The 23,267-nt window shown below is 39.1% G+C and overlaps 2 protein-coding genes across 3 annotated transcripts in view; one reads left to right on the forward strand and one right to left on the reverse strand.

Annotated features, from left to right (window-relative positions):
- Nucleotides 1-1,300: 1,300 nt before the first annotated feature.
- Nucleotides 1,301-7,128, forward strand: ccnh (cyclin H). The gene is made up of 10 exons (XM_032515769.1): nucleotides 1,301-1,455; nucleotides 1,581-1,710; nucleotides 1,821-1,943; nucleotides 2,090-2,163; nucleotides 2,946-3,159; nucleotides 3,841-4,004; nucleotides 4,253-4,323; nucleotides 4,445-4,550; nucleotides 6,729-6,792; nucleotides 6,888-7,128. The coding sequence occupies exons 2-10, from the start codon at nucleotides 1,594-1,596 to the stop codon at nucleotides 6,912-6,914; spliced, it is 960 nt and encodes a 319-aa protein (XP_032371660.1). The 5' UTR covers nucleotides 1,301-1,455; nucleotides 1,581-1,593; the 3' UTR covers nucleotides 6,915-7,128.
- rasa1a (RAS p21 protein activator (GTPase activating protein) 1a) overlaps nucleotides 4,845-23,267 on the reverse strand; it is a 37,707-nt gene continuing 19,284 nt past the window's right edge. For both annotated transcript variants that reach the window (XM_032515767.1, XM_032515768.1), the window contains 25 exons: nucleotides 21,047-21,199; nucleotides 18,758-18,893; nucleotides 17,632-17,702; nucleotides 16,824-16,941; nucleotides 16,511-16,542; nucleotides 15,807-15,859; nucleotides 15,471-15,621; nucleotides 15,211-15,289; nucleotides 14,123-14,246; nucleotides 13,807-13,963; nucleotides 13,540-13,627; nucleotides 13,077-13,157; nucleotides 11,447-11,604; nucleotides 11,194-11,270; nucleotides 10,890-11,062; nucleotides 10,623-10,782; nucleotides 10,195-10,337; nucleotides 9,420-9,535; nucleotides 9,190-9,276; nucleotides 8,954-9,021; nucleotides 8,777-8,865; nucleotides 8,540-8,617; nucleotides 8,298-8,432; nucleotides 8,121-8,200; nucleotides 4,845-6,362 (listed from right to left, as the gene is read on the reverse strand). In XM_032515767.1, the coding sequence (XP_032371658.1) occupies nucleotides 6,314-6,362; nucleotides 8,121-8,200; nucleotides 8,298-8,432; nucleotides 8,540-8,617; nucleotides 8,777-8,865; nucleotides 8,954-9,021; nucleotides 9,190-9,276; nucleotides 9,420-9,535; nucleotides 10,195-10,337; nucleotides 10,623-10,782; nucleotides 10,890-11,062; nucleotides 11,194-11,270; nucleotides 11,447-11,604; nucleotides 13,077-13,157; nucleotides 13,540-13,627; nucleotides 13,807-13,963; nucleotides 14,123-14,246; nucleotides 15,211-15,289; nucleotides 15,471-15,621; nucleotides 15,807-15,859; nucleotides 16,511-16,542; nucleotides 16,824-16,941; nucleotides 17,632-17,702; nucleotides 18,758-18,893; nucleotides 21,047-21,199 (2,656 nt within the window). In that variant the 3' untranslated portion in view covers nucleotides 4,845-6,313. The remainder of the gene's footprint in view (nucleotides 6,363-8,120; nucleotides 8,201-8,297; nucleotides 8,433-8,539; nucleotides 8,618-8,776; nucleotides 8,866-8,953; nucleotides 9,022-9,189; nucleotides 9,277-9,419; nucleotides 9,536-10,194; nucleotides 10,338-10,622; nucleotides 10,783-10,889; nucleotides 11,063-11,193; nucleotides 11,271-11,446; nucleotides 11,605-13,076; nucleotides 13,158-13,539; nucleotides 13,628-13,806; nucleotides 13,964-14,122; nucleotides 14,247-15,210; nucleotides 15,290-15,470; nucleotides 15,622-15,806; nucleotides 15,860-16,510; nucleotides 16,543-16,823; nucleotides 16,942-17,631; nucleotides 17,703-18,757; nucleotides 18,894-21,046; nucleotides 21,200-23,267) is intronic.

Below are 23,267 nucleotides of genomic sequence, written 5' to 3' on the forward strand. Positions count from 1 at the left end.
GATTACTGCCAAAAATGTGAGTAGAAAATTCAACATCAATGTAACAAAATACATATGTTTTAAGATATTCTAACACAAGAAAAAAAAATGTGTCATCTATCTACACCACCACACTGCTGAATTATGCAAAATAGCAGAAGGAAAAGTGTTTGGTTATACTGACAACACAGACGTACAGGTATATGCACACAGTCACTCACACACACATGCAAGCAAACACACACAGGCGCACATACAGTACACGTTGCAATGGTCTCATCAATAATGCATCGGCACTTCATGTTTATGCAATTGACAGGGCAAGACCCGAGCGATGGATACTGCAGATGTAAAGCTGGCGCACATTGAACGTGGGCTGTAGCATTTTACATCCCATCACAGACAGAGCTCAGACATTGAAGTTCAAATCTTTTCCGCCTGTAGAGAAAGAGATTAAGATAATAAAACAGTCCTCAGCACATACCTGTTAAAGCATTATTTCTTTGATTCTGGTTTATGCAGGCTTGAAGGGCTTCATGATAACACCGCACTACGGAAATAAAACTGTAGCTGTGGTGATATGCAAATTAACGTCTCCCGCTGAATGCAAGGGCATTTATTATTCATAAATTACTCATGTTTATGCAAATTACGGTATACGCAAACACAGGTGGGGGTTGAGTGGCTCCATCTAAACATACTGTGATTCAATTTCTGTTAGGCTATGCTCTTCATCTAAAATTATCCAAATCCAGGAAATTTGACCAACATGGTCAAGAAGCAACTGTTCAGAAGTTTCAACCAGGCAGTGAGTGAGGAAGTGGAGGGAAATCCTGATAACTGGTTGGCTATTGTATGGAGAAATAGTGTTACACACCATGTAAAGACAGGACTTGTGGATAAACCTCATTTATCTGATTTCATTTTATTTTTCAAGAGCAGGTTGGTTGTCTAAAATTTCTCAAGATGTGGGACACCCAGATGGGGTCCTTTGCATAAGTGGTGTATATTGTGTCAAAAATGCAGTTACATTTTTTTAATCAAAATGTTTTGATAAAAAATAGTCTAGGCTAAATTTAGTATTAAGTAGGTCTTTGTAAAGTATATATTACAGCAGTGTTGGAGCCAGATACACGAGCATTTTTTTAAATGAATGTAATCCCAAACCTACTCAAATTATTGTGTGCGTGTGTGTGTGTGCGCGCGCGCGTGTGAGCGAGAGAGAGAGAGAGAGAGAGAGAGAGAGAGAAGCCTGATAAATACATTTCTTGTGCGTACTGAATCCTAATTTACGGTATTAGCGCGTCATCAAAACGGGACAACGTTGACGCAAGAGAATGGCGACGCGCATCAGTGTTATTCTATTTTATGGTTAATACAGCTGGTGGTGCGTTTGTGTTTTTATTTTAAGTTTCACGAGGAATTAAAGAGTCGGTTTTGTACACAGCTGCCTACTGCTTAGTTACACCGTTGACGGTATCCGGGTTTGTTGGACTAGCGTATATTTAGATACAAATAAAGCGAATTAACGCTAATACTAGTGCAAAGTTGTTCCACTTTGAGCAACAACTCTCTGCGTTACTGTCACTGTTGCGGGTCCTTCGCTCTGCTGCCATGTTCCACAACAGTTCACAGGGGAAATTCTGGATTTTTAAAAGCGACAACGACGTTGAGCAGAAGCGATACAAGGCCAACCAGAAATTTCGCAACAAGATGCTAGAAAGTGGGAAGGTAAGTAAAGTTGGTAACGTTTACGTTACACAAAAACAACAGCAAACAAGAACAAAAGTCCAACGTTCGACGGTTTCCTTCACCTCCTCCCGCCTCTCTGTCTGAACCAGCCCGGGGTCAGTGAGGACAAGTTCTTGGACCGTCATGAGGAAGACATTCTGCTCCGACACTATGAGAAGAGGATGCTGGACTTCTGCAATGCTTTCAAGCCGATAATGCCCAAGTCTGTTGTGGTATGTGTGTGCTTTCTTTACATCTTATGGGAACAATCTATTTATATAATAACACTACTACTACTACTACTACTACTACTACTACTACTACTACTACTACTAATGATAATAATGTATTACTGCCCGTATGTGTCTCGGCTGTGCAGGGAACAGCTATCATGTACTTCAGAAGATTCTACCTCAACAACTCCATTATGGAGTACCACCCTAGGATTATCATGTGAGTACACATACTTTATGTTTTAGGGGGAATAAAATAAGCATTTCCAAAGCTTAAAAGAATAATTAGTCCTAGCTCTAGATAATAGTGGTAGGATCCACTTATTGAATCAACACATGAATTAATAAATGAACTCCAGTTGTGTGTTCCAGATGCTGGAAGCAATATTATTTGGAGCAGATGCATAATATTACCAACATATGTTTTTTTTTTTTTTTTTGTTATTATCCGTGGTTTTAAAATTTCGTTTACATTGGAGCTGTGCGATTATTGAAAAAAATACATCAGTGTTGATATTGTAGGGTTGACTATTGGTGCTTTCACAAAATATTAACACCTGAGAGTTTTGATGAATAATCACCAATAATGTGGATGCAATGACTTAAGTGGGTAAAGGCAAACAATAAAGTTCAGAAAATGACATCACTTTACTGTAAGGCAACCTTTAAAACCAGGAAAAGACTACACTTTTGTCCTTTCACGATATTAGGGTATCCAAAATGTAAGACGATATCCAGCCTCATAATCGATGCCGATGTAATGTTGATATATTGCCCAGCCCTAGTGTACATGTGGCGTGCCAGTTTCTAATATGTTATCAGATCCTCTCAGCTGTAGCCTGGTTTCTGGACCTCTAAATGCCCGCCCACATCTGCAATTTGATTCGAAACACAATGGCAGTAGCATCTAATTAACTGGCAAATAGGGCTGAGGGGGGGGGGGGGAAATACTGATCTATGTGCTCTATGCAACCTCTTGCAAACTCCCCTTCCTGTTTTCAGGCTGACATGTGCATACCTGTCCTGTAAAGTGGATGAGTTCAACGTGTCCAGCACCCAGTTTGTGGGCAACCTTGTGCAGGAGACCCCGGCAGGGCAGGAAAGGGTTCTGGAGCAGATCCTAGAGTATGAGCTGCTTCTGATCCAACAACTTAATTTTCACCTGGTGGTGCACAATCCCTACAGACCGATGGAGGGCCTGCTCATCGACCTCAAGGTAGGGGGATTTCTGGAGAGCTTCCAAAATACTCTTGTACTCATAAAATGTCCTAACTAGCTAAGTAAATAGAAGGGGTAGGGGAAAAAACAATGGCATGTATCGAGATTTTTTTTATTTTTTAAATGGATTCTTTTCCCTTGAATCTGTATTTATTATTTGAACAAGGAGTTACCGTAATATTTGTTTATGGGGCACCCTCTAGCTCACCCAGTAAGAGCGTTCGCCCCATGTTGACTGAGCCTTTTGCTGCGTGTCATCCCCCATCTCTCTTTCCACTATAATAAAGGGACCCCCCCCCAAAAAATTGTATTGTCTATGCGGTACCTCTGACAGCGACATCATATCCGTTTCCAGCAAAAAACGAGTGAAAGCTGAAAATGCAGAAACTCCATGTTATGAACTTCTTTAGAAATGTCAGACTGTGACATTCTCATGATGTATTGTCTCTAGAAGTGTGTTATTCAACTTTTGTTTTTGTTAAAGAAGGAAAAGGTAATCCCACTACTACTGAATTGCAATACTTCTAGAATCACAGTAAAGGAAAATTGCAACACAAATCGAATCGGCACCCATTTATTGTGAAAGAATTGAATCGGGACAAAAGCACATTGTCCCATCCCTACTAAATAGTCCTGTCTCAATGAACTGTGTCCTATTTTTCTACATTTCATCTCTCAGACAAGATACCCCACAATGGAGAACCCTGAGTCACTGAGGAAGAGTGCTGATGACTTTCTGACACAGGCAACCATGACAGACGCAGGACTGATGTTTCCCCCCTCCCAGATTGCTCTAACAGCTATACTGAACAGCGCGTCGAGAGCCGGTCTCAGCATGGAGAGGTAAGTCTATAGACGTGCTCAGATTAAAACAAGGAGCATTGCTAAGTGCGAAGTAGATTTTGATTTAGTAATGAAATGGCCTTTAAAATAATCAGCTGACCAGCATCAACTCTGTTTTGTATTGCCATTAAAGGGAAATGTGCGACCAGAATAAAAAGGAAAAAACCTTCAACTGAAATGTCACTCAAGAACAATTGTTAGTGTGCAAATGAAAAATGATGCTTTTGTTGGTTGTTTAACATGCCTAGCTACCTGACTGAATGTTTGGGACTGAAAGAAGACAAAGAGACTCTCTCAAAGATGTACGACTCAATGAGACGTAAGTAAACTGCACCTCTAATGTGACACCACAAGATGGTGACATTGAGCCAATGTTCTAAAGATGCAAAAGGTGAGTCTTTATCTGACATTTGAAGTAAAAGTGTTCTCTGTTCATCCAGGGATGAAAACCCTCTTAAAGAAGTATGAGCTTCCCAAACCAGAAGAGGTGAATACTTGCAAAAAGAAGTTGGAGAGGATTCATGCTGAATTTGCCAGTTCAAGCTAGTAAGGAGATTAAGTCAGACATTACAGTATAATGTCACACTATACACTACCATCACAAAAGTCAGAATATGTGACTTTATTGTGGAGAAAATGAAATGCCTTAACTAGTCCTTATACTGAGACAGAACTAGTCTAGTGGAAATTTGGGCACATTTTTAGTTTCAGCAGTTAATGTTACAATACCAAATGGTCTTAAGAGTCGTGCATTGGTGCTGGTATATGGATGCTTTTGTAATCACCAGTGTAATTTCTATCGCCCACACCCAAGTAAGCAAGTCAAGTTTTCTGTTGTCGTACATAGTAACAGTTTTATTTTTAGCCAGGTTGTCGTATCTAAGATGCAAAAGGTTCAAGGTTCAGTATAAGGTAGAAAAATAAAAAGGAACGCATGATCAGTTGTATGAAATACAGAAAGCAAGTACAACACGGCCACATTCCTCCCTACATCACCCATACCATGTAGCACAGCTGATATTGGTATCGCTGATGAGGAGACCTTTAGGCTCATTGGACATCATTTATCTGTATTGATCACAGGTGAGGTTTGTGGTATCTTTAAGTGCAACTACAGTAAACAGTTTGGTAAACTCTTGAGCTATGACAGGCACAGATTCCGACTCTGCAGCTGCTCGAATCATCAGGAGGCACACGACGCCGACCCCTTATGACTTTGAAGTTGATAAATCTGTGCGTGGCATGACTTCTCAGGATGAATCTATATGAAAATAGTCGGTGCAAGAGGTGTACTGATTCGCCACCGGTGATGGCAGGACAGCAAGAGAGACTGCAAATGCATGAAAGCTTTTGTTCACACCCCAAGGCTCATGGGGGGTGCAGGTGATGTTTGTTAGAGCAGCAGATATGTAGGCCCACACACTACTGTATAGCAGGATCCATTCAGGGTTAACACATGCACAGGACAGGTTACAGAGATCTCCTACAAACTCTTAGACTATCGTCCAGCTCTGTTCAGCTAGATCATACACAAACACCTTTTTACTTCTATACAAGCCTAAGTATATAATATCAACAAACAAAGCATTATATAAAAATGTAACAAGTGGTTCCAGTGCTGCCTGGTAGGTTATACACAGACAGTGGAAGTCATTAGTGGTTTAAAGGAAGAGCTTGTATTAAAACCAGGTGAAGTGGCCGTGCGGATGGTGTGTAGAAAGGGGAGTTAAGGCTTGTGTCATCTTGGAGAGAGGTGCTGTGTTTAAAATTCCCTGATGACGGCAGAAAACGCTACTTCAATACTTTGGATTGCCTCCCTGTAATCCTCGCAAGTTTTTGTCCAAGGACAGGAGTGGCTGATCAGGGTGCCACTTTTGTCTGGTTGTCACGTCAATCACCAGTCGTAACCAGTCAAACGGAGGGAGTGGCAGGCATACCAGGATAAAAGAAGGTCAGGCATTTCTGCAGTAGAATGTATCTCAGGTCCATCTTCATAGAAATCATCTCTTCGAGGTCTTATGCGACAAGGCTTCTTATCAATTTTTTATCAGTTCAACACTGTCTGTGTCTGAAATATTTTGGGGCTTTGGAAGGACAGTTTTTAGATATGCAGCATGTAGTTTCCCATGGAGAACAGCCATATTTAGTTTGAACTGTCAGGAATCTAGGCCACATGCTTATAAATACAAACTGACTCAAGTCTTCGGTCGGGCACCTCATGGGATGAGGCCTTACTTTGGCTGGCTGGCTGGTTGTGCGGTCTGACTACCACACTTTGATTCTCGGGGAGGGGGTGGGACCTGTAAAACTCACATTACCTGGATGGCAGCAGCCAGTGACATGATGGTGCACTCTGTCCTGTAAGATAAAGTGGACATGTTTGTAAAAGGCACATGCTTGGAGAATCACTTAACTTAAAATGCTATGTCAATATGTATATTCACACATTGCGTGAACTAGTCTAAATGAAGTCGCGTAACGATTGAAAATGAAAAGACTACAGCTACTATTGGTGATTATGAAGGTGTAGTAAAAAACTAGATGCCACATTATCTACATACTACCTTAATGAGTGTTAAATGGGCTTGAAGGGGTTGGTCACTAATGTTGAACAGAATGAACAATATTCAACAATTACGGCTTGTAAAGATCTGATTCTGAGTTATTCTAAACTGGCTGTTTTGGTACACGTCGACTCGTAGTAAAATTACTTTTGTATTGCAGCAAACGAAAGCGAGGGTATGAAGAAGACGGTCATGTTGCAAAAGAAGCACGTTTAACAGAAGAGGTGAGACAGTATTTTGCATTACAGGATGGCATTCTGACACTTAAGCTACATCATTCTTGTAAAATCCTTCTGAAATTAACTTTTTGTCATTGCAGGAATGGACTGATGAAGACCTGTTATAAGCATTTATGGTTTTGGATTTAAAGTTAATATACTAGTTAATTTCAACATTAACCTGTCAAGTTTGGATGACCAAGCCATTATGTAAAGCACAATGGAGTGTCATAGACAGTTATAGTTGCATTTGTGTACATGTTATATTTACTTTTCTATGGGATATTGTAGAAATTTGAGTATGCTTTTGTCCTGCAGTAAAAATAAATATATTTTTCTACATTTTGTCTTACTGTTTCTGCAGTTAATAAACAGAACAAAAGCCACATGATACTGTGTGCATACATTTCTCCACCTTTGTCAGGGGACAATGAATGACTCAATCTACTTTACAAAAACTGTTTAATAAGTGCATGCATGTCTGATACAGTCCGTACTATTGACATTTTACTGCTGTAAACACTCTCATTTTACTTGGTTTCTCTGATTATGTGTCTTGTCCGGCATTGAGAAGTTTCAAAAAAAGACTTAACCAAATAATCAAAAAAAAGCTGATAAAGTCTGAGGGAAAAAAATGCAGCTTATCTCACTTATATACTCATGATTCCAGCAAGAGAATTTATTCTTAATATAAAATAACCATACTTTTCTAAAGACTTTGTTCCAATCTAGAAAACAAAGAAAAAAAAAAAAATAGACAGAAATGCTAGTTTTAGCACTTTGCTGATATTGTCACAACCTTAAAATAAATCAGTCAATTACAGTATAAAAAGCATTATCGCTCATAATCCAGTTATAAGAAAAGGTCACTGAGAGAACTAGCTTTTTCAGGTCAGTTTCCTCATACTGAATAGGAAGGGGGGGGGGGGGGGGGGGGGGGTACACTTTGGCAACCTGTGCTATCAAAACACAGTGATTACAAAAACTCTTGAAATCTTAATATTTGGCCCTCATGATGAAGGGAATGAAATGTACCCAAGTCAGAATTGTGAACACAGTTTATAAGTGGACAATATGTTTCCTGTGCATACAGCTGGCAGTCCCTGGTGCAAGTTGTTTTTGTATTTGTGTTTTTAAGTACTGTGTTGGTTGTTGTTGCATAGCTCTCTGGTGGTGAACGGGACAAGATGGTGGGTGGGGATGGGCAGGACTATTGGAAGAAGACGTGATGAAGGGGTTGCCATGGTGATGAGGGTAGAGCATGCTAGGTCTCCTCTGCGCTGCACTCCGGTGGAGGATGGGAAGATGGGAGGAGAGGAGGAGTGCAGTACTACCTGTTGCTGTTGGACATGGCATACTGAGTCTGCTTCTGCTGGAGCAGCTCTGTGATGGCCAGCAGCTTTTTCAACACATGCTGCAGAGAGGAAACAGGAATTAGATAAATCCTCTGAAACAGGACGGCAATAAATTGTCCTGTGCGTGCACAGCCATGCATCTCATCAGTCTCTGACCTGCTGTGCTCCCCTCTCGTTGCTCAGCGTCCGGAGCTCGTCTGAGTGTGTGGCACAGACCTCATGCAGCGCAGCCAGGTCCCGGGACAGGTCCGTCCTAAAGTGCTCTGTGGCTTCAGGGAGGTCAGGGACATTCTACACACACACAGTGGACAGTTTTTCTAAGCTTATGAAGTTTTAGTTGGCAAGGAAGAATAAGTGACCTCTGATGATTTGATTGGAAGGCAAAGAATGTTACTCACCCCCAACTCATCCAGAAACATGATCATCCTGTGTTTGTTGTTTTTGATGAAAGGGTTCACACCCTCCATATAGGGCTCCTGTTTGAGGAAAGAATAACCCTTTGTAGAATGAGTCTATCATAACTTACAGCAGACATAACAAATATACATTGAAAATGACTGCACTGATGTATAGCCACTGTCAAAACAATATTTCTACTCAACTGCCTGCTATTGTTTCAAGTACATACTCCTCACCTTAGCACGGAATTCAACCAGGTTAGCCAGGTTCTGGACAGACTTAGCCACCAGTGTGAGGGTCCTGGCTGCTGCTGACGATGGAGGGTCTGCAAGAAGAGAGGGTGGTATAAAACACACACAACATTGTCACATGGCAAATAGAGGGATTGTGTGTGTTTTTCAACAGATGCTTACCAGCAATGATGTTAAACAATCTGGGGTTGAGGATGGCAGGACAGATGAGTCTTAGAAAGACAAAGCCACTGGAAGAAGAATAGATGAAGTAAGTTGGACTGAATGAGAACTAACACAAAATAACATGCTAAAATTAAAGTTGTAGTTCTAATGGGCAGTTCACACAAAAAAAGATATGTTGACAGCTTTTCAACTCTCAAAAGAAGTGTGTCCATTGAGTATTTGTGTTTCTTTACCTTACAACTCTAGTTCGCATGGTGGTGTTGGTGGGCCATTTCTGCTGCACAGACTTCTGCAGACAGCCATAGATGAACCTCAATGTCCTGGATGGGTCATCATCACAGAGAGACAATGACATATTATTTGGGTTTTTTGGACCTTTGGCTCTGCATTTCTGCTCAAACAGCCAGTTTTGAGTGATCTACTCAGAACAACACTGTGTGAGTATATGTGGGTTTGTTCTTACGGTGGTAGGATCTCAGCAGCCATGAAGATCTTCTCCACCAGTTCAGACAGGATGTTGAGGAGATGAGTAAGGTTCAGGTTCACATCCTCATTCTTTTCCAGTTTGGAAGGGTTCAGCTTAAAAGCAAAGAAGAAAGACAGCAGCAGGGGGAAAACAGAAAACATGTCGGTTAATTAAAGCATAACTCTAACCTAGGATCATTTTGTCAATGTACCCAAGTCAAACTTTCGTTTAAAAGCATATTTAGGGGTGGAAGCACCACTTTTAAAATTTAGCGTATTCTTGTTTTTCGGTCAAATATCCTTTTAAATGCGAGAGCTAGGGGCACTTTTACGCTAGCCTCAAAATAGCTATTTTTAAAACACTAAGAAGGCTCGACACAACAAGCTTTGAACAACTCACTGTAACTGTTGATCTTCCGGTCGCCGTCTATCAAGCCAGTCAAAAATAGTTGAGGGAGGAGAGTAAAGATGGAAAGCTCCTAAAGCTTAGGTCCATATAAATACACGGAAGTGAAAAATATATATATATATATATATATATATATGATAATATTGATTCTGACTAAGGCTCACAGAGCAGCCTCAATCTCAGCCTGGTTGATGCTGTGTCACTGAATGTTTTTCGGCCAGGCTTGCAGAGCAACTGCACTGATAGGATATACAAATACCATGTGCTTTTTAACCTTGTACCACAGATACGTGCAGGGGAAAATAGGTTAGAGACATTGTGTATTGCTGTGTGTAAAAGAGAAAAACCCAGTGTAAGTCTTTACCTCGCAGGACTGTTTGCTCTCCATGATCTTGAGGATGGTGTCTTTGAGAGCATGGTGGACAAATGGTGTGGCTGTGGCCTTCATGTACTGCTCCATCAGCGTGCTGGCCAGTGTGGTCGCTCTGAACAATGTTGTGGCTTCGTCTGGTTGCAGTGCACAAGAGAAGGTTATGCAATTGTATGCACACATTGTATGGTTGTACATGTTTCTGGCTGAAGTGTCTCAACAAACAACCAAAACATTAAAGCTGAACGCTGTACAACACTGCAGACTGATGTGTTGCTATGCAAAAGGATTGAAGGTTTTAGTACCAATTTACAATACATTTTATTCAACATTATTATACTGTGGGTTTCTTGGGTAAAACGTAAGACATGCAGATCCATTATTTCAGCAATGCTTGTTTTTACATCACACTGCTTTCTCACCCTCCATGTTAATCTCTCTATCATTGAGTGTCCTGAGTAGAGGAGCTTCAGCCTTCTCGTGCCTGAAGATCCGCAGGAGGAGGCTTGCCAATAAGGTGCGGTCCTGACCACACACATGGGCCAGACCGTAGATGACGTGGAACTCTTTCTGCAAGATCATCTGCCGAGGACACACGACAATGATATCATTGTCATTTTAAGTGAATAACAGAGCAGCAGACAGTTAATGGACATTGCAATCAAAAAACCCTTTTCGGCAGATTAGACCTCTTTGAACTCGTTGTACTCCTCTTCAGGCATGATCTTCTCCATGGAGTATCGGGCACGTACACGTAAAGAGCCCGGCTCGATGCCCTTCAGAGGCACGTGGGAGCTGAGAGGGAACCACTCATCAATCATCTGGCCCTTCTGCAGACGATTCAGCTGGCAACGCATGAACACTGAGAGGGAGAGAGATTGAGGCATGAAAAGGTGGGAGAGATGTATGTTGTGAAATGAAACAAAAGAAGATAAGGTGAATGCAGAGACCTACAGAGATTACATTTGTTTTAAAATGTGCAAATGTACTTACAGATGTCACTTTCTTTGCTCTTTTTTGTTTTGTTGCTCAGGCTGATTTCAAATCTGTTGATTTCACTCGACAAGTCACTGAAACAACAGATAAATATATTCTAAAATTCTGTAAACCAGTAGAGAAGAATGTTAGCAATTCAAAGCAAAATGGGTTTCTGGAAATGTGAGTTGGATAACATATAGAGGGAGAAAGAGCAGTGGAAGAATCCAAGGGAGGAAAATAGTCACATTCAGATATGTGACAGACTCACTCAAAGATAAACTCCTCTGTGAAGACGGGGTTCTGCCCCTCCCTAGGGTGTGTTTTAGCCACCTGGACGCTGTTCAGGTAGATGTTACAGTAAGGGTTGGTGAAATACTTCACTGGCAGCTTGTGGGCCTCCTCAACATACAGCACCAGGCTGCTCACCTGAGAGAAGAAAAGGATTAAGCATGCAAAACATACGCAGTAGATAACATACATACATATGGATGGGTTGTAATAATTGCTGAGTATATTTAATCATATTCTAAACTAAAAATTGAAAACCATTAATGAACACAACAGTTTTGAGAATTTGAAATCTTAAGAGGACAGTAAGAGACTGTTTTCAATCTGCACTTGCTTTCTCCTACAGCGTTTCCAGCCATTACCACCCACTCCTGATGATCCCCCCACCTCTACAGACAATCTCATCTTTCCCGTTCACAATCTGTCTCGTCACACAAAGAGAATAAAACAAGTATAGCACTTGTATGTATAGCACAGATTTTTTTTCTTTGCCTAAGAATTGCTAATAGTTACTCATTTGACTTTACAGTGATAAAGGATATTAAAAAGAGTATTGTATGAACACGTTAGCTAGAGTCTATAATGATGATGGGAATTGTAAGAGGGCATGGGACAGTGTTTTTGCTAATAGCACCTGCTCTGAGACAATGTAATGCTTTGGTTATACAGTTTAACTGGTAGATGTTTATTTAGAAATTTCTAAATATGTTCATCTATCAAAGGCCTTTGTACAATCTGCAATAGATACAGTGTAAAGAAAGAAGTAGAAAGGAGAAAAAAGAAACAAAAACAGTGTAAATGTGTGTAGTATGTATGTATGCATCTGTGTCTATGATGTGTAAATCAGTGAAGCATAAGATTTTGTTTTTACTAAAGGATGAAAATAGAGAGAGGGGGGGTAGGACCTGATAAGTTTGTTTATGAACTTCTTCCTACTCCTTTTTGAACATGGGGATTTCTTGTTTGAATTACTTACAATCATTTTGGAAGATTGTGCTGAGAAGTACATGACCTTATTTAGCTGTCATTTTAATTATATGTGTGAATGTATTTTTTTGTGTGTTCAAAATAACAACAACTACTACTACTACTACTACTACTACTACTACTACTACTACTACTACTACTACTACTACATCTGTAACCAAATGTAAGGATACTGTCGGTTTACCATATGTATACGTACAGTATATAAAAACTTTAATGACAAAAAAAAAGAAAGAAAGAAAGTAAAACAAACATATTTTAAGGATCGCTAGGCATGAAGCATTCAAAAAATTGAGTTGAGTGTGGGAAAGGTGTAATTATGCAGTAAAAAGATTGACTTGTCTTACAATGGCAGTACAATTAACCCGCTCAGTGTGTGACAAGCCAGCCATGATAAGCAAAGTATTTTGAATAAATGCATTTAGCCACTTCAGACCTTTCAAACTATTTAAAGTCTTTCTAATGAAGTGGCCTCCCTATCAAAGTTATGCTCAACTTTGATTCATTCTGAACTGCTGGTGGTCTTATGCCTGAGTGATAAAAACATTTTCACTGACTTGCTGGATATGATCCATCTACTGCTTTACTTTGTCTACAGGAACACACGCTGATGGAATACGTACCTGTCTAAGCCTTTTGTTGGAGGTCGGCTGAGTGGTTTTCCTTAAGTTACTGCAGAAAGTTTGAAGGCATTTCATCCAATCCTGCAAATACAGAAACTGTCAAAACACTTGTAAAAGTTGTCACAGGCTCTGTATTCTTAAGAACTCACAAAACTATAAACTGTTCACAAAGTTTGTACTTATTTGTTTTATGAATAAATAAATGACTGGCTCCTAGCCACATACAAAGGTCCTGATAATCACTGTAACTAACTATCCAGTAGTCCTCTGTATCTCATAAAAACCAGTTTGGGCTGGAAATGTATTTCTTTTTTTTTTTTTAAACAATGGGAGCAGTTCACGGTATTGAGAGTCATCTCCAAGACAGAACACATCAAGCATCTGGACATAATAGATGTGCATGTGCTTCTACCGTTTGATGAGACAGTTATCAGTAACAGGGAGGTGCTGAAGCTCTTATTACCTGTGCCTGCTCTGGAGCCTCCCCCGCAAAGTAGAATATGTACTGTTCCTCGCTAAAGTGCTGGACCACAATCTGGAAACAGTGTGGCCTAAAAAAGTAAAATAGAAAAAGAGTACAAAGTAAAAATTACTTTGTACTGTGTGATACATTATTTTAAAGAAATTGCCTTCATGTGGTGTCTGGGTGACTGATCATTCAGAGTTGAGTGACAGTACTTCCTGCCAACTTTACAGAATTAGACCAAGAAAAAATATTTTGACATCTCACCTGCCAAACAGACTGTCATGAACACCATACACGGAACACACGCTTAGGTCGATCAGCCCTTTGGGTTTGGTGGCCCTCTTCTCGCTCTCAAAGTAGATGAGCTGGGCATCATTACCCTCCAGGATGAAGTAAAGGTTCTTCCATCGTTTGCCTTTGCCTAAAGGTTGAGAAGAACAACAGAAATGTGTATTGTAATGGTTGATCCTTACTGACATGACAACAAGACAAGACAGAGATACAATTATTCATGGTATTACATGGGGGCTACTGCATGTCCCTATTAAAATGATATTCAATGCAGATGTTACATATATACCTTTGTTGAACTGGAGGTAGCCTTTCTTGACAATGTTTTTGTAGAAAGCGTCTTTTGTTTTCCGTCTGATAGTGTTATAAATTTCTCTCCCATCCACTGTGTCAGTAAGAACTTGTTCCTGGTGCTATAGTGAATATAAAAACAAAGCAATCATTGACACAACCATCAAATCAACTCCATTCAAAAGGGCCAGCTTACATTAAATTATAATTTTCTCTGCAATATATATAAGTTCTGCAATATATTCTCTTTAGAATTCAGCATTTACTCTTTGTCCAAAGTGGTATGTACTGACATCCATTTGTGGATCTTTTGCATGGCAATAAGGGTATATTAAATGTGAGGATTTAATAGAGCCCAACCGATTTATCGGCAGGGCAATATTAGGCATTTTCCAAACTATCGGTATCAGCGTTTATAATGGCCGATAAATTAATTTATATATAAGAATGAATAATGCAGTGTATATGATATAGTATCCTGGATCTCTGAAATAACTGGCATTTAAAAATAAAAATGTGCCTGCCTCTATGAGAATTTAACATTGGGGTGTTTATACTTATGCACCCTGTATTTTAAGGAAGAACATTTATTTATTTACATTATTCATTCACAAAGAAAATTATTGTCCTTAAAAGGTTGGATTTTCCTAATTTGTTTTTAATTAAGGCATTAAGATCAATTTCCAAAAGATGGCTTTTTATTCTTCTTTTTAAATCAACTTCAGCATGGGTGTGTAAACTTATTCAAGCCATTGATAAATGAATATTTAAACACCCTACAATCATGTTATGAGTGTTGGCGTTGCATAGTTTGTCCACCAAAGGGCACTCTACAACGTATACACTCTACCACACACACACACACACACACACACACACACACACACACACACACACACACACACACACACACACACACACACACACACACACACACACACACACACACACACACACACACACACACACACACACACACACACACACACACACACACACACACACACACACACACACACACACACACACACACTTAAAATGCCATTGCATTAAGGTTCAATAATGCTAATATACATTTTTACGTACCTGCACTGAAACTGGCTCTTTCAGGTTGTAGCCCTCGACAATCTGCTCTTTCTTGTAATGGTCAATAATGTCATCAACACTGCCAGTGAGAGAGTGTTACATACATTACACATGAGACCAAACGAAATGCAGCATGTTAACGTCAAAATACACAGTACAGGCTGGCTACGACTTCAAAAAATGCTACAATTAGTATACAATTTATCTTAATATTATTATGTTATAACGACCGCTGAAGGCAGTCACATTGCCAGACATACCTGTTATAGTACCTCCCACCCATCATGTACTGATTTGTGGGGGTGGGGGAGATCTTAAACCTTTGGATGTTTTCATTGGTGCGAAAAAAGAGGGAGTAGTCCCCAGGTGTGTTGTCTGATGGTCGGACTAGAAAACCGCACACCTGGCCAACTAAGAAATGAGAGGCGGCAAAACAATCAGAGCGAGGGGGAAAGACAGAGATTTTAGTGCATGCTCAGCATTGTATTTTGATAAATGTAGTTTACAACTTATTTCTGACAAATACAATGCACAATAACGTTATAAGTGTATAGTGTGTAATTAATGATGTTTGCCAAGTAAAAGAGAAATGGTACCTGTCATCAGCAGGTTGTAGGCTTCTTGCTTGGTGATCTTTCCATGATACCAGCTGTTCAGGAGATCGAACAAGAGAACATGAGACACAGGCAATACAATTAGCTTAATCATCCAAATGTTTAGCAGAACCTACTACAACCACATCTCAGTAAAATGACAATCAAATGTTTGCAAAATTAATAACTAGATTCTAAAAACATAACGCATTTGCACTTTTATTATCTATGTATTGTCCAAAGAAGCACTTAGGTGTGACCATCATACATTCTCTCACAGGGGTATCTAGCATACTAAAGGTTGTTTTTTCAAATCTTTAATTATGACTGAGTCCCTAACTCAGTCATAATTAAAGATTTGCCAAAGCTGAAGGACATGTTAGGTGAGGTGACAATAATAACTAATACTGTGTACAAAGTGCTGTCATGCTATTCATGAGGACAAAGAAAACAAGGTTGTGTGGCAGAGGCAAACAAAGAGGCAGAAATAACAGGGTAGATCCTATTCTGTAATGATATTTTGTCTAAAAGTATACACAAAGCAATCGCTATTACAAAATAAAGTTGACTAATAAGCCACTGCATCAAAGAGAATCATATTTAATGGGAAACATACGCATGTTAACTTTTACATCCTGCTTTGGAATTATACAAACTGATCAGATATAGGACAATAAGGCAAGTGAGTTCAGTGCAACACAACTTACGCTTTTCCCTCATGTGGATCCTCCTCCCGCCCCTGGAAAAAATATCAGAAACAAACATTTGTTAAGAGACCAACTCTAATGGACCAATGACTGAAGTCTTTGTGACGTCTATGGAATGTTGTGCTGTATATTCATATTATGTCAAATCACTACCCTAGGTGCTATGTTAATGCCACTTTGGTATGATATAATCTAGTCACATCACATTGGCTTCTTTTGATGCCACTTTTAATTTAGTCTTTATTTGTCTTTGAAGTTTTGATACACATCTTCTAAAAACAGATACAGCCTTCCCATCTTGTACTGTACTTACCACCTCCTCCACCAGATCCTCCACAATGAGGCCCTGCTCCTCTGTGCGTACATTGGTCACCCACATCCAGCCATCATCCAGTTCATTGTGAACAATAAACATGTCCCCTTTCAAGAAGCTGAAGATACAACTTAGTCAAAAAGGGCATTAAGAGAAAGCCATAACAGTAAGACATTGTACATATTGGATGAAAAAAAGTTAAAAATAAATAAAAATACGGTGTGTGAAACCCACTGTAAATTGCTATAAATTGCTATGACACCATATTTCACTGTAGCACTTTTGCCACGTCAAAGCATTCTCATCTGGATGATCAAAAAAAATATTAACCGTCTATTTATTTAGTCCATTGTAATACCAGAGCATTACCAGCAGGTGTCTCCTCTGACTCATAACATTTGAGGTAAATATTCATGTCTATTCACTCCTTTAAGCCAGTGGCTCCCTGGCAGACTCAGGGTTGAGGTTGACTTCAGACAGATGTTTATCAGAAATCAGGGATAGCTGGATCATCACTAAGTTTTCCTACTGCATCTTAAGGACAGGGACAAGACTATTTTTCATTAACAAGTGAGATGATGAGCTTTCCAGGCCGCTGTGAGTGCAAGAGCAGGCATGTGAAATGCCCAAAAATCAAAGTCAACAATACAATCAAATACTATATTTTGAACCCCAGGAAATCATCAGGGCTTGTCTGTGTCTCAAAGATTAAAGATCATATTTATGACAGTAGAAAGTGGCCGGTTGGATAAGAAAATGTTATAACACAAGGAAAGTCTTTTTCGAACAGTTACACACAGATACATACCTGATCTCATCAGTATCTGGCACTTTGGTGTATGGAAGTATGGCCCTGACTCTCCTCCTGTCTTCTACAGGCTGTGGAAACATGCACACAAAGTATAAAAACTGTTATTCTTAGCCTTGACCTTCCAAAAACCACATCCATGTTAAATCTCCTAATTATTGCACAAAATCAAGTATTCTCCTACAACTCCCTCTGGGAGATATCACAGTCCGCTACAAAAGCTAATTAGCATTAGTTTAAACTTTGCCTAAAACAGTTCTGAATACTGCTTGAAGGCAAAAACAAGAAGGGAAAAGGAAGATGTAATAAAATATGCCCTTGTAGATTGAACAAGTGGCTGAATAAAGGAATCAAGGTTAACTTCAAGTTAACTTCATAAGGTAGATTTTTCCCACTCATCTTTAACCCTCAAAAATAAAATCAGGTACTTTTACTGGACATTTCAGGAGATTAGGTTTCGTTTTGCATACCTTACTGTTGATTCTCACCGTTTTTGCATGCATTTGACATGTTTAAAAAGTTCTGAATTTAGTTTTGCTAGATCTCTGGTGAAAATTCTTTCCTTTTCTATGATAAACAGCTTAAGAGACAAATCCACTAAGTGAGGGTGATCCATTTCTGAAAACAAGAAGCTGCTATAAAAATGTCTATTTTTGCTATATAGCAGTGTACCATTTGTACTGCACTTTTATACAGCCAAGATTTGAACGGCTTATTGTTCAGAATTGTCTTTTTAGTGGCAAAAATCTATAAAATGCAGAAAACAGAAAAATGTCTATTTTCAAAGATGCAAACCACAGTAATGATTCAAACAGAAAAAAACAAGATGCCCTCAACTTACATTATTTATAGTCTTTAAAATGAAACCAAAAGAGAATTTTTTTTAATTCAGAATTTCAGCTCAAATATGACTTACCTTACCTTATGTTATTTGGACAAAGTGCATTTTGCAATATTTATTTAAAAAAAAAAAGAAGAAAAAAAAAATGGGAAAAAGTAAATCAAGTAATGTCATGTCACACAAGCAATTAAATGAGCTTAGAATTGCAAAACATTGCAGACAAAATTTCAAATATGCTAGAATTTAAAATCTACTTTTAACTCCCGGCCATGGAGTCAGTCTCACCTCTGGGGGTGCCACTGGCGATAGCAGTTTCTCTCCTTTTAGCAGGCAAGACACATAGCTGTAGTAACCAATCAGGTCTGATAGAGAAGAGAACCGCCGCCCACCAATGTAATAGTCCCCACACATGGCGATTATCCTGTTGAGGAAAGACACAACAATGATAAAAGACAGCACAGTTATTTTTAAATACAGTCTAATTGCTGGGCATTGAAGGAAATAGAAAACGTTCATCTTTGATTCATTTGATAATGACATGATCTATCTGGACTGCGTCAACTTTGTTTTTCATCAGTGCTTCTACAAAGCAGATGACACACAGCACATTTAAACTAAGATATAAAATAAGACTAAGACGCTGTACCACAATCCTTAAATGTCTGAAAATAGTAAATAAATATCTAAAGAAGATTTCAGACAGTGAGAGAAAGAGAGGGATAGAGGCTGTCCTGTTGAATCACACTATCATGGACATGCATTTTGGGACTGAAAATCACTACAGTGAATGAATACAATGGTATGATAAAAGTACTGTTCCCAACCATATCCTATTTCAGAGCCACTAATCCTAATTCTCTGCTCATCAGTTGAGTGGATGTCTGATGAGGGTTTATATATAATGCACTTGTGCGATTACTTATTTAATCTGTGCACAATCTAAGGACATCAACTGAATCAATTGAAGTGTAGGTGTCACGCAATTAACCTTATGTTCATAATTCCCCTACAAAAGGGCTCCTTCCTTCCAGCATCAATGACATCATGGGTCCAAACCAATGTGAGTGAAGGAGATGAAGTCACTGTAACTTAATTATTGAAGTGCATTTTCTGGAGAGAAAACAAATGTCCATGATTTCTCAAAGAATAAATCTTTTGGCTTTCTAAAGACTAAAATTAGGACAAAAGGGTAAAACATGAGCTGTTTACTTACAGGTTTCTTAATAAACAAGCTTTAGAAAATTTAAGAGAAATTTGCGCTTATGCATTGAGGTGTTTCAATGACCACAATCGGTGCAATGGCCTACACACCCACATTATGTCCTCAAGTACTTACAGTTAACATTAAAAACACAAGGAATGTAGAAACCTGGGAGCCACCTGTAAATGCAAAATGTTATTCTCAGTAGCCTGCTTAATGATCATTAATAAATACTTCCACTTTATCACATCCCATCTTCAAGTGAGCCACTCTACATTAGCCAAAACAACAAAGTAGAAGATGTCACATTGTTTGCCCTTGATCAGAAAGAGCATATGTTTACCAGTTATGTGTGTGCTGCAGGATAAATGTGCCCTCATACTGATGATAACATATCCATTGAAGGGGAGGACATCTTGTAAGGCCTAATCTGTTTTGTTTTATTGACTATAAGGTTAGTAAATCCCCCAAGGTATTGTTGCTAGACTGTGTGGTATATTTATTCTTTTACTTCAGGTCCACCCACACACAAAGGTTTTCTGTGTCACACAAACACACGCATACACTCAGTCATTGGTTTCACCAGACATCTAAGTGTGCAAGTTGATAAGCATAACGTCTGTATGCTGTTTGTTTAAATGATCGTTACATAGGTTGATGTGGTCTACAACGACATGGGACTGGAAACCAATTGTCCAACCTAAATATTCTCCTTTCAGTATTTGCTCATCTCTGAGGTTAATCTTTCACTGCAGTGTCTGCAGCTCTCTGCCCTTTTGGGTAGCGGGTAATGAATAACTTCCTCTATCCTTATCTGCTACTTTAGGGTGGCATGCTGCCTGCTTGTTGTCAGACGTCATGTTTTGTTCTATTTCACCTACTAAAGGGTTCTATAGAGAATAGAGGTGCTAGAGTTCCTGTCGGACCAAACTACTCCACCCACATAGCTCTCTCAGTTATACAATGTTAGCAATACTATGCTAGACAGGTTAGCTAACTCTACATGGCTTCTATAATGGGTATGGTAAACACAATGACACATCAAGTTACTGTCCCATTTCATGTAAATCCCATATTTGGGACCATTTGGGCTTCAAAGTAAATTTTAGAAATGGATAACGATGGATAAAAAAATAGTTAATTGGACAAACATTTGTGTATGTATCAGCAAGTCAAGTCAGGTTAGGTAAGGTTACATCTCTTAAAATAGCTACTTCAAACATGCTAAAGACTTTGCAACGACACCCCCTGAATGTGTCAATACAAAAACTTACTTTTCCCTAAGGTATTTAAGGAGGCGCTTGTTGTAGATTCAGACTGGGCCTATCAGTGAGATGAAGTTATTTCTGCCTGTCGCATGTACTCTGTCTTACCTGAAATGGTTGACCACGTTGGTCACACTGAGGAAAGACAGGACAAAGGAACCGGGCCGGCGGTCACTCTCCCTGATGAGGTAGCTGCCAGGGTTCCGGGCCTGACGCAGCCGCTCCTCAGCAATGGTTCGGTCTAGCTTGCCATGGTACCACCTGAGACAGACAAATAGTAACAATTTGATTATTATTGAGATGCAACGGATTACACATTTCTAAATACGCCATAATTTCAACTGCTTGATTGGTTGAATTTTGTGGCAGGTAGTGCTGGGCAAAATGGCTGAAAATGTTTACACAAAACATTCATGCTATAACAATATTCTATAACAATATTCCTTACTATACACTAGTAGTACACTAATTGACATTTCTGTTAAATGTTACATTTATCAAAATAAAATAAATACAACCAACAAGCTCCTGATGTAAACATGATAGAGAAATAAGGCATGTTATTTAAATCAGAAAAATGTAGTCTAATAATACATAACAGCTTCAAGAGAATGACAAAACTCTGAGGACACAGTTCTTCTCTTATCAAGACATATTTCTAATGATATAGCCTAGAACATACTCTTGAGTTATTCACAGTCCAGTTTTACAAAACAATGATGAATAAAAAGTTGTTGCTGCAATCACAAATAATAATCTCAAAATCTGAATCATAATAGAGATCTCAAGCACAGGTTGTCTGAAGTCATGTGTTCTACATTTCCAATTTACCCTTGAGAGCATATATAGTTCTTCTTTTTATTTCAAAAAAGTTCTGTAAACTTGGTAACGGAAACACTCAAACAATCAAAAAAATATTGATAGATAGATCATCCTTATTAGATATAAAGTTCTAAGGAATTGTACGAACCCAGTTCCACCCAGACAGAATCAGCAGGCCATGTATTCTTAAACAAATGGAAGTCCAAAACCTTTTTATTTTTTTTAGTTTTCAGCACACCATTAAAGGCTTGCTACTCTCTGAATTAAACAGAAGCCTCAGGAACAACACTGGTTAAAATTTCAGCAGGTGAGGCTGAACTTTACTGGGCCTTGCCAGCTGGGGTAAAAAATTAACACGCTTTTCCAAAATTAGGCCACTGGGGCCTATTGAAGCGGAAGACGGTGACTGCAAAAAACATCCAGTGGTGAAAAGATGAATAAGGTGCTGCAGTATCTATTTTTTATAGAAGACCTACAGGGCTCCCATTCGGTTTAGGTGAGTAGAGGTCTACTTATACAGAAATCGTGGTGAAGTCTGCTACCATGGAGTAAGCTGGAGAAGGCTTGTAGAAGAGGGGAGAGTTAAGTGTCTGTGAGGGGGCTTTGGGTGATAAGAGAATTGAAGAGGGCGATTGAGAGCTGTTGGAGAGTAGCGCCAAGCAGTCCGTAAAAGGCTGGGGAAGCTGGGGGAAATAACACTCAAGGAGAATGGAACATTAAAGAGGGAAAGGTCTGTGAGACAAAATAAGAATGGCAGAAAGTAGAGCTGGGCACACCATTCTACAAGCCAAACTTGCTAGGTTCCAATTATTACGGCATAATTTGATTTAAGTAGTTAATGCCCCCACCTACATGTGCACATGGCCCATTATACCCTATATATAATGACATTAAAAGCCAAATGAAAGACATGTGACACAAACTCCTACTGCCACTAATCCTAAACCAGGCCAAGAAAGACCTGAGGTCTCAAAACCAAATTATCAAAACCACAACGTCTACAAAAACATTTTAATTCAACACTCAAATAGCCACAATGCAACATGAAAAACAGTGTGAGGACCACTTACTGTTTCCATTGCTTTAAGCCATTATAAACAACCAAACAGAGGGAGCAGCTAGTGTCAGGCCTGCAACTGGGAGACTGGCAAAGCACAATACTGTTTGGATCATGATGGACAGGAAGTCTTACCAGAACTAATTCAAGACATTTTTAGAGTGTGTGGTATATTTGACAGGCACACCCTCCTTAGATTCAGTCCTTAGATCACCAGTTAAAAAAAAATAAATAAAAAAAAAAAGCCTCATGAAAACAACTAGGGACTTAACCCTTTATTCTTGAACTGCATTAAGAAGCAAACTCCACTGAGTCACATTTTTAGCTATAATATTAACATTTGCAACATGAAATACAGAATTATGACTGAAATAGCATTGGATTGATAGAATCATATGAACGCCTTAACCCAACATTTTTTAATCACCATTCTGCTAATTAACTGTAAAA

Source organism: Etheostoma spectabile, chromosome 5 (assembly GCF_008692095.1).
Source record: "Etheostoma spectabile isolate EspeVRDwgs_2016 chromosome 5, UIUC_Espe_1.0, whole genome shotgun sequence".
In the NCBI taxonomy this organism is placed as follows: domain Eukaryota; kingdom Metazoa; phylum Chordata; class Actinopteri; order Perciformes; family Percidae; genus Etheostoma; species Etheostoma spectabile.